Raw genomic sequence first — 11,303 nt, forward strand, 5'->3', positions numbered from 1 at the left:
AAAAAAAAAAAAAAAAAAAAAAAAAAAAAAAGCCAGAAAATCAGAGCTGCTAAAAATGATTGAGCACTGCAATAGACACAAACTCTCTCTAGTACAAGGAGAAACAGTAACCAATACTTCACAAAAAGTCTCAGGACAGACTTCTCCCTCTCTCTCCAACTCTCCATGTTACTACATTTCTTCTTTTAAATTCCTACATACAAGGAACAACAGAGGCTAATGTCTAAAATTCCTGCAGCCACAGTCCACTTACAAGTGCTTACAGGAGTCCAGCTCCTATTGAAAGACCATCTTGGCAAGAGGAAGCTCAACAAATTTCCTGGAGCTGGTGATGACTGGCGTCACTCCTTCGCCAGCAATCAGGAGCACATCTCCTATCTGTAGGGCCAARTCTGGAGGGATAAGTATAAGCAGCCACTGAAGACACTGGCAGGTCTTCTGCAGCTTCACATATGACTTTTCCTTCCATATGTAAAAAAAAAAAAAATTGTCCAGGTCATTTATGCATGGGCTGGATCATCACAGCTGTCTGAGTGTGTAACAGCCTCCCACTTTAAATCTTTTTTTTCTTTCCTGGCAACCTGCTGGAGTCTTCTCCTAGAGCAGCTCTCCATGAAAATATTAACACATTACCCATGACCCTTCAGTGTCCACAACAGGTAATTTCTAAGGAGCAGCCTAAGCTGAYAAGTACATAAAAGCACAGATAATTATGGCGATCTCTGATGGTGCTTAATCACCTGCAAGGCAGGCACAAAGTAGGTCCTAAAGATCTGGACCTGTGGATGGGGAGGAACAAAGAACAGGGAGCTCTGCTCCCCTGGYAATAGCAGAAAGATGAGGAGGAAGAAAGGGTGACAGCCATTCTGTGGCTGAATGTCCTGTGTGCCCTGAAGAAGCCTAACAAAGGAAACTGGGCATCTGTGAAACATTACTACTTCCTCCCTCAAAAAAATTCCAATTTCATCTCAGACGCACATATCCACTCATGTCCACACAGATGGATCTCACAGTGCCATGCAGGACAGTAAGTACGATGTAAATGCATTAAAAAAGAAATAAAATTTGGACTTTGGACATCTGAACTCTGTATAGAAGCAAACGTGGCTTTATACACTTATGTTTCTCAAGTAACAGTGGGACAAGCTGTCAGATGACTTCTCCAATGATGCCACATGATGTCCACGGATACTGCAGCTTATCGTGCAACAGGCTGAACCCCGTTCAGAACATGAAACAATACATCCCACACCATTCTCCTATTATTGTATCTCAGTACTCTATCACGAAGAGCCAATCATTCCCAGATGGATCTGATCACTGAAGCTGTCCATTCTGATGCTCTGACTCATTTATTAAATACATTCCATTTTCCCAAGACTGAGAAAGTGAGATGAAGAATCAAAGTRTTATATCAGTCAAAAACGGGTTAACACATCTTAAAAAAGAAATGTAAAGTGTTTTCAATAAGGAGTTTGAAAGTTTTTTTTTTGAAAAACAGTCTTTCCCAACTCTATTTTTCTTAATGAAACAAACCCTTACCACAGAAGCAAGAATACAAAGGCTACTGTTATTTCATATAAATTAACCTAATTCCAAACACAGCCCTGCCTTTGAAAGACATGAATCGCTCTTTGTAAACAGAAATGACTGAAGAAAGCATTTTCCAATTTTCATTTCACCTTTTACAAGGGAAGCCCAGTGTTCTGTGACAACARATGCAGCAGTTAGCGCAGTGCACATCCCTTTCTCAATGAACCACAGGATTACATTTTCAGCATTCARAAGCTGCACTTTGAAAAGCACCTCTCTATTCTAGCTGTGGCCTGTCAGCAAACATCTGTGGTGGAAAGGACGGAGATCCGATGCAATTAAGGCAGCARGAAGGGAAGACCTTTCCACCTTTCACCTTCCTACTTGCTTCCTACACTTGCTCTTCACTCAAAAATGTGTCTAAACAGACTCCCTGCTTCTCCCACTCACACAGACACACACACACAACATGAAAAGGATTCACTGAAGTGCTCCTTGACTCTTCTGCATTCAGGCCCAGTAGTCATTACCAAGTAAAAAGCAAGATGTATGAATTCAAATATTTTCCAATAACTTCCYATTTCTCGGTAATCATGCAGTATATATTACATAATTCCCAAATACTTTTCTAATACCCTCAGCCTCTATTAAAAAGAAGACATTTGAATTATTGAATGCTAGGTTGCTTTCAGTCCTGCACCTGCATGCTGCTTCAAAGGAGAAAAGATGATAGCAAGTTCTCTATCCAATATGTGCATAAACAGTGGTGAGGTGTTTTCTTTATTTACTTAGTATTATTTTTATTCAGCCTTCCAATTAGCTTTACTAATATCATTACTTTTTTTGATTAAAAAAAAAAAGAAGTTTTGAACAGTTTTCAGCATGGTTCTTAAGTTCTGACAAAAGCAACAAACAAAAAGCAGGAACACAGAGCAGTTCAGCATCACGAAAGCGAAACAACTCACTCACCTTCCAGGAGGAATTCCCCTCTTGTTAAGGTCTATTCGCACCTTCTCGCCCACATGTCTATAAACTTCTACAATGGCGAGTATGGCAGCATCTCTCACCTGCAAATGCACAGACTGAATTACTAATTTTAGAGTTACAGAAACAAAAACAGCATTTTACTGACAACCCACCAATTTTCAACCTTCATGATGACTTAATTTACAAACCAACTAATTGAAATTGAGAGGTCCAAATAAAAAGAAAATGCAATTGTTATTTCAAGGTAACCTTTTTTTTTTTTTTTTTTTTTAACAAAGTGAAGCATGTCCAGATGTCAATCAAAAATCCTAGGAAGGACAGCCCTCCAGCCCTAGAGGAAATTTCTGGAAATAGCACATTTGCAGGATTGTCTTTTTTTAAAGTCCTGTCACACCACGCAACAATTTGGCAAGTCAGTCCATGCACTCAGTGCTGACACACAGCCAGGCACGACTGTCCACAAGAGCAATCCAAAGCGACCAAGCCACTGAGCACCAGCCTCACTTTCTTCATAGGAGTTACTAAGTGGTATCAAACAAGCACAAGAAATAGAGTAACAAAAGAAGGTGTGTGGAGACAGAGAGGTAAGAACGGCTAAAATAAGGGAAAGGAGGGTCTCTCTCAACACTCTGAGGCATATCACATGAAGCACTGCTAAAATGCATGTTATTAAATTCCAATACTCCTAATAAAGAATTATTGGAGTCATTTTAGTCTTTGCACTACAAGAACCATCACTCTATGAAAATAAGAACTACATCACTACTAGTGATCAGTAAACATTTAAAAGATTTTCCAGAGAACAGAACAGTTAGACCAAAGCTATAAGAAGGAAAAAGCTTGTTATATCCAGAAAATAAGCATAAAGACCCATTCTATTTATTTATACAACTCACTCCAAAGCTAGCTTTCTCTTTCCTAGCATTTTAAAATATTATTTCAGGGAGAACTTTACATAAATCCAGAGAAAGCATTCAACCATTTCCATCGGAAGGTTTTCCAAAGTTCAGAGTTCACCACTATGAACCACAGCTCCAATTTTATAAGCTTCTTTATTTTTAATCATTTTTTAGCTATAGTTCTTGCATGTGCTCAAATGCCAACAAGGCTCAATTTAAGAGATTCCTAGCCATTTTGTAAACGATAACGTTATCTTTGCCAAATTTAATGGGTTATTACAGGTGTCACTCAGGGGCTCTCTGTAGATACAGCTCTTCTTACCAATATAGTTTGTATTGGTTTTCTTTCAAAGGGTTCTCTAAGAAACAACTACTTCAAATAACAATCACTTTCAGACTTTGAGACAAAACTAAAGGGGCCAGCACGTTAAACCTAAGAAGGAACATGGCTGTCAGACAGAAGAAGCTCAACCCTTAACTCCTAGTGAATGTAATGAATTGAAAGAAAACTGTTTTTTTTTGTTTGTTTCTTGAGATAGAAAAATATATCTTTTGCATACTATCGAGTCTTTGGACTTTTCTTAAATGCTTCCATTAATTGCGAATTCATTTTTCTCTCCAAGTACAGTAGTTGAAGCAATGGGAAGCAGTGAAATGTTTACCTGACTGTTCGAGTCACCAAACAGCACACACAGATGTGGTACCAACTTGCTGAGAACTAAAGACTGCGCCCCGTAACTGCAAAACAAATGAAGAAATAGTAAGTTGAAGGACATTTTTGTAGAGATACARAAAACATGTGAAATAATTTGCAGTTTAGCATTGACAAAATCCAAATTTACATTTATGAACCATGCTCCATCTCTCTCACAAAGCTTTCATCTATTTTTAAATAAGACAAAATATTATACCTTTAATCTTTCTTTCAGAAAGCTCACAGGTCAAATTATTTAATTCTTTTTTTTTTTTCCTGTTTATGATTTTAACTGAATCAGACTCTACGAGTAGTAATTTCAGAGAAAGACAGACTTTTGGAAAAAGGACAAAATCTGCATGTCTCCAAGGGAACAAAAAGCTTACGTGTTTAAGGTTGCAGTAAGACACAAACACACTCCTTCTCGGGATCGGTAATTCTTGTGTTTAAAGCCAACAACAAGGCGTTCCCAAACGTACTATAAAACAGAAATTGATTCTGATTACTGGAAGCACAAGAAAATACGGCTCTACCCATTCTCTACGATTACATTCRGAACAGCTACAAAAACAACAAAAGACAGGTCCACTGGCAAAAGTAAAGGCATGTCTCAGATAAAATTAAATCACAAAATCTGCAACATGGAACACAATACAAGTTATCCCACGCTCCCCCAAATTCTAAAATGACCTGAAATCTATCTATTTTCACTGCTTGAGAAAGAGCTTTAAGATATATAGAGAGAATTGCTAATTACAAATGCACAAGCATTAGCATTTCAAATAACTCAAGCAGAAGTTCCAGTATTTTTTGCTTCATATTCCTCCTGGCAAAATTCCCTCTCATCCATTTCAGTTTGTCTGGATCCTCGGGCCCTTCTACTTTTGCTTTCAATTCACTTCAGATCCCTTCATTTTTTCTCCCCGTTCTTTCCTGCCTAGTCATTCCCATTCCCCTGCATCTATTCCCGTCCTGCTTCCGTTTCTCCTTTGATGCTGGCGGTGCTTCCCGATCCCCCGGCCTGCCGAGCCCTCCGTCACCTCCTCACCGCCGCCGTGAGCCCCTCACTCCTCAGCGTGGCTCCTCACCCCTCCGCTTGCCGGGGCCACACGCTGGGGTGTCCAACGGGGCGCGACRCGCGGGCTCACGCGGCCCGGCCTCGGCGGCGGGATGGCGGCGGGATGGCGGCCGCTCGGGGCCCACGCGCGGCCCGCCCGGCTGCGCCGCTGCCATGAGAGGCGCCGCGGGCGCGAGCAGCGGGGCCGCGGCCAGCACCCTCCTGCCTGCGGGCGCCGTGGGCAGCACCCTCCTGCCTGCGGGCGCCGTGGGCAGCACCCTCCTGCCTGCGGGCGCCGTGGGCAGCACCCTCCTGCCTGCCCCGGCGGGCTGCAACCCCCCGGCCCTCACGTACACCCTATAAAGAGGCGCGCACCCCGCACGGCTGCGCCGGCATTCCGCTTTCTGCAGGGATGCTCCCGCACAGCTACCGAGGCACGGAACACAGCCAGGTTGAGGAGCAGGGGATGCTGCACTATTCCTGCATATTTTGGAGCAGACRTTGTATTTCCACCTACAGTCCCCTTAATGATTTTGAACCACCTTTTCTTTTCTTTTTTTTTTTTTCTTTTTTTTGAATACCTTACTACATTTAAAGGAAACAAGCCTTAGACAAGCAGAATTCAGCCTGCCAAAACTGCACTGGTTAACAATAAAGGACAGGATTTTATGGAAGAAAACAGCCCCTCAATGTTAACCCATCATCGAAAACAAATACAAAAAAAAAAGGAAACAGCCTTTCCAGGTGCACAGACAAACACAGGGAAGATACTAAAAAACAAAGCAGAGACTGAAGAGAAATTAAGACTTTTACTAAATTAACCCCAATTTAATAATCAAATTAATCTAAACTGAGAAATTCAGCGTCTCATGCAATAGATGACTTGCTAGCACCAGCTGGTATCAATCTCCCTTTGCCACAGCTATACATCGATACCAAATACATTCCAATTYTGCTGCTTTCCTTCCACCCCTATAGGCAGCTACCCCTGACTTGCTTTCCCACCCTTCCGAACATATTTGCAACAAAACAAAGGAATTTATTGCAGGACAAATTAAATAGTTTTCAAGGACACACTAAAACAGACCAGATGAGATGATCAGCAAGAGACTTACGGGTCTTATCCAAAAAAAAAAAAGGGATTCCACCCAACTCTTCCAAAGGGATGCTTCGCCTCAGCAAGGGGAGCCTAAAATGCTGTAGCTCAGGTTGAAGGCACAGGAAGCACTTCTCTGTTTTGGTCCCTGCTGTGAGGATGATTTATGCATTTCATCCTTTTTTTTTTTTTTTTTTTTTTTTACTGAAAATACATAAGCAGTCCTGGGAGCAAAGAAGGATGAAGCCAGGATTCTCCCATTCCAGAGGGGATACCAGAAGAGCTATATCTTCTCTAGCAATATACACAACTCCCTCGGACCCCCATCCATCCCTCTTGCATTCTCTCCTACACGGTGGGCCAGCTTCCACAAAGAGTGTGGAGTGGTATCTCTCATCTCAGCTTACAGTCTAGCCATTAAGGCTGTCTTCAGAGATTGAAAGATGCACCAGTAATCCAAAATTCATTCATGATGAAGGCTAATCATATGAAGCAAGTTTCATCACCACATTCATTACTAGCTATGACACAAGTGAAAGTGTCTCCAAGATGGTCTGCTGTGCATTTATCCAAAGGCAATTAGGGTAGGGGGCAATTCGAGCAGTTTAGATCTCCATGCCGCGTGCATCAGAGCATCTTGGGCACAAGCACATGCCACCTGTGAACCACGTGTGCTTGGGCATGAAATAGCTGCTGTGATATCTCCTGACAACGAATATGAATAAAACAGAAGACTCTTCCAGAGATAAAGGTAAGGCTTCGTGGCCAATGTTGCTAGACTTCGGTGCCTGAGCCCCATTCAGCCCCATAACTAAATAATGTATCAAAAACGTTTCAGGTTTGAACAGAGATAAGTTTCTATATCCACTAGACATGCAACCTGTTTTCTATTATCAAGTAGGCAAAGCAATCATGAACGCTTCTCTCACTGCAAATGAAATTTGCAATATTATATTCCCTGTGAACAAACACAGTCAGGAATTTGCAGTCAAAAAACTCATTCATTTAAGCAAAATGAGGTTCACAAAAAGATGTTCCCTATTAACTTCCACGCTTCAACTCTTTTATCTTCAACTGAAGCTGAACAGTGCACTACTGTTAACCCTTTAAGAATACCCTTAGCATAGATGCCACTAGCAGAAGCCACAGTTGTTTCATGTTCATAGTCAAGCTCGTGCAGAAGTAACAAGTGCCACAGAGACCAATATCTGAAGCTACATGAAGTCTCCGTACCATGGGTGGTGCTGCCTCCTCCATCAATTTCAGTATAAGATTCTGTGCTTGCTCTCGAACTTGGTCTTTGGCATCTCCCATACGATCTATCAAAGRTGGAAGAACTACGAGAAGAAAAAACAAAATTAAAAAGAAATGTATTAAAACATTCTAAATGTATTTCTGAATATRCTAAAAATAATGCACCAGACAAATTAGTGGAGGTATCTTCCAACAGGCTATAAAGCTTCTCATCCTAGTGGCTGTATGAATGACTTCTATTTCATTTTCAAACAAGACTACAAAAGCCTTCTGACTTTTCTGGAAAGGAACATAGAGAGTTGAGGAGTGGGGCATAGGAAGGGGGAAGACAAGGTATAKAACAGAAGACTGTTTTCAAATCAGTGCAATTTTGCTATTTAATTATAACAATTTTAAAATTTTAAATCCTCCCCTTCACAAAGTATATCATACTAAAGTAAGGTCGAGTTAGTTCCCAAAGGAGTATTCATKAAAGTTACTATTTTAACACAAATGTCTTTAAGCAACATTTTACTAAAGTTATGTATGCCATACCAGCTCATTTCATACCCTAAAATCAGATATCACTAGAATTAAAATCTTAGCAAGACTTGCAAAATCTTTGATTTGCTTATCCAGCAATATCATTCATCAGATGTAATTATCATGTTACRATATTTAGGGAAATTATTTGGATAAATGGTTAGTTCAGGATTGTGCAAGATACTTTTATTTCCCCCTTCATTTTGAAGGCAACAAAAAAGTACTAAGAGTTTAAAAAGAGAAATGTGGGACCCTTCTTAAGCCTCCAGTCACTCATATACTCATCGAATACTTTTTTTTTCTCTCCAGCGGTACCTGCATGACTGTTTTAAGCACTGTTAAACTATTTCTCCCTATACCATAAGTTACAATGACCTGAATATTGGGTACTTTAAGGCAAACCTTGCTTTACAAACAASGAGGAACGGCTCCAGGGAAGGGAATCACGCTGAATACCAATCCTGCTGAAACAAAGTTCTTTAAATTACAGCGTGCTGAGTCAATTCACAGGGTTGCAGATACCAGGGCTCTAACGAAACCACTTAAAGCAAGTGCAGAGGCAGCTACTAGGCAGCCTGGACAGAGATGAGATCACCGAGTTAAACTAAGCCATGATGTAGTCTGCAAATTCTGGTGCTTGTAGCTGCTGAACATGCCAAGCTTGGTCATTCACGGAGCTTTTTGAGGGGCTACAAGCTGCTGGAGCTGTTCTGTTGTCCAAAAATTTACAGCCTACATTTTTTTCTAAACCTGAAGTTTCTGTTAGACCCCATATTTGGTAAAATATATTGTTTGCATACAAGAAAAGAACAAGAAAACAGTAAATCAGGCTGTTGGGTGATGCCAACCACCAGTTAGCTTTCAGATTCATAGTCCATCCTTTCTGTCAGAATAAACTCCAACAGGAAATTATTTTAGGTTGCCTGAACATCTGAAATTTCAGAATGCTCAAATACAAGCTAGAAGAGAAGGCTAAGCATATGTCAAATTGAATTCCTAATGCCCTCATCACTTTTTCCTCTCAATGTTATTAATGTCTAGGGAGAACTATTTACATTATTACTGATTTCCGCTTCATTGAGAAAGAGCTGAACTGTATTAGCTATCCTTTCTACAAATAAAGTTAATGGGAAACATGTCACCATATTTTTTGAAATCTGCACATCTTGAAGACGCTCAAGTCCCCCCTAGTAGCCAACATTACCACAGGCCAACATTACCACTAAAAGGAGCCGCTTTGCCTCACCACCCCAATGCCGTCCCCCACCTCATTCCAGCCCAGCTCCTGTGCCAGCTTTTTATTTGGCAATATTCCTATTCCTAGGAAGCGAGGACATGCTCAGACATTCACAGAAGATCCTGCACATAAGTCTATCAACAGCAAGAGTTAAGGAATACATAAGCAACTCAACGGTAGCAGTCGCTGGAGATTTGGGCATATTAACAAGAACTACTGGGCACGGTGTACAGAGCTCTTATAAAAGGATTATAACCTGGCCAGCCTTAAGCAGACTTACATCCCCATCAGGGTTAGCAAATGTCACACCTGCAACACAAGGGCACCCTTGGGCAAAACTGAAGCCTCTGCTTTAAGAGATTAGACTGCTATTACCTCCCACATAGTGGATAACGAGAAATTAGATCAGTAAGGACAATTCCTCCCCACCACTCCTCATATTTTTAAGGCCAAAAGTCTGAAAAAACAGTCTTGAAATATTAAGTTATATCTACAGAAGATGATAAAAAAGCAAATCAGAAAAGTCAGTCCCTACAAAGGTACACAATTTCCTAAAAAAAAAAATTCTGAGCACTTATGTCTGTGATGCCCTGAAGCAGCAAATGCCACAGGTAGCACAAACAGTTTCCTTTCGTTAAACTTTAACTGGAGCTCTTTCTCCTATGAGACAAATACATAGATTTTTAGTCTGTATTATTGCTCACAGCCCTTTTAATCCATCTCTCTAGAACACTTCTGGCTACTCCTCGCTAAAGTCTACTTTATTTATACCCTCTCATGCTTACTCATTTCCATGGATCAGCTTTAAAGTAGTCCATGTCTGCTCCACCTGGAACTGCAGTTGCAAGAGCTGATAGAAAAAGTCTGAACATTAAGTAAAAATACTTTCCAAGAAACCACCAATGTTAGCAAAAATTCTTTCACTAAAAAAGTCCGGTTTCACATTCTTGACTTGAAAGAAAAAGGATTTGGGGACAGAAACAGAGGTTAAATCCAGGCTGAATTGTCTTTCTGCCTTCTTCTTTTTTTTTTTTTTTTTTTTTTTCCTCTCCTGAGAAACTTTGCCAGTTCAGGCAACAGCACTAAACTGGTGCCAATATTAGAAAGAAAGGAGAGGAAACAGCTGCCTCAGCAATTAGAGCAGTCACTGTTGTTATGGGTAGGACGCACAGGAGAGACAGGAACCTCTCCAAGACTCCTACCCAGCCAGCAGCAGGGCAGCATTGGCCAAAAAAAAAAAAAAAAAAAAAAAAAAAAATTTTTTTTTTTTTTAATGAAAAAAAGGCTCTTTTCTGGGTGTACAGGGGCCAGAAGGGCCTCCCTGCCTCCCTTCTAAGATTCCTCTCTCGCCATCCTAAGGAGCAGTTCAGTAAGCTCAATCAAGAGCCATTTCAGACACATAAAAATACCTCTCTGGGTCTTTCCAACAAAGGCAAACATTAAGTAGATTAATGAGGTAGATGGTTCATCATTAACAGTGCAGAGGAAAATRAAGTTGTGCTTATTTTATGCTATGTTCACAGACCTTTCAGGGTCTCAGGCTCAGGTTATGTAAGAGGACAGCCCAAGGATTTTAAAGAGACAAATATATTAAAACAGCAGGAAAATGGGAAGGTAGAGAACACAGGTCCATGTCATCTTATGACTATTTTAGCTTTAGGTTAATTTCTTACAGCAACATATTCACTTGAACCGAACACAAACTAAAACCAGTATTCCTCTGCTTTCATTGAGGACACTGCATTTGCAGGTGCCATGGAGCAGCCAGGCCTCTTCAGTGCAGCATCCAGAGGCAGTAAGCACAGGAAAGTAATTCAGAGCTCATCAGCACAGCATGAGTCACTACAGGTGACAGTCACACTACTAAAATTCCTGTGCTTGCCACCTAGAACACCAAAGGCTTTACAAGTCCTTACAGGAGAGAGAGTAAAGAGAGTGAAGAGAGTGAAGAGAGTGAAGAGAGTGAAGAGAGTGAAGAGAGTGAAGAGAGTGAAGAGAGTGAAGAGAGTGAAGAGAGTGAAGAG

At 40.8% G+C, this 11,303-nt stretch overlaps 1 protein-coding gene across 3 annotated transcripts in view; it reads right to left on the bottom strand.

Moving 5' to 3' along the window:
• CLASP2 (cytoplasmic linker associated protein 2) overlaps positions 1 to 11,303 on the bottom strand; it is a 127,747-nt gene that overhangs the window by 99,897 nt on the left and 16,547 nt on the right. For all 3 annotated transcript variants that reach the window (XM_026034979.1, XM_026034978.1, XM_026034977.1), the window contains exons 3-6: positions 7,500 to 7,603; positions 4,500 to 4,591; positions 4,082 to 4,157; positions 2,503 to 2,600 (exon numbers count right to left, since the gene is read on the bottom strand). In XM_026034979.1, coding sequence (XP_025890764.1) covers positions 2,503 to 2,600; positions 4,082 to 4,157; positions 4,500 to 4,591; positions 7,500 to 7,603 — 370 coding nt within the window. The remainder of the gene's footprint in view (positions 1 to 2,502; positions 2,601 to 4,081; positions 4,158 to 4,499; positions 4,592 to 7,499; positions 7,604 to 11,303) is intronic.

Source organism: Nothoprocta perdicaria, unplaced genomic scaffold, assembly GCF_003342845.1.
Source record: "Nothoprocta perdicaria isolate Ctin4 unplaced genomic scaffold, notPer1 scaffold_154, whole genome shotgun sequence".
NCBI classification, from domain to species: domain Eukaryota; kingdom Metazoa; phylum Chordata; class Aves; order Tinamiformes; family Tinamidae; genus Nothoprocta; species Nothoprocta perdicaria.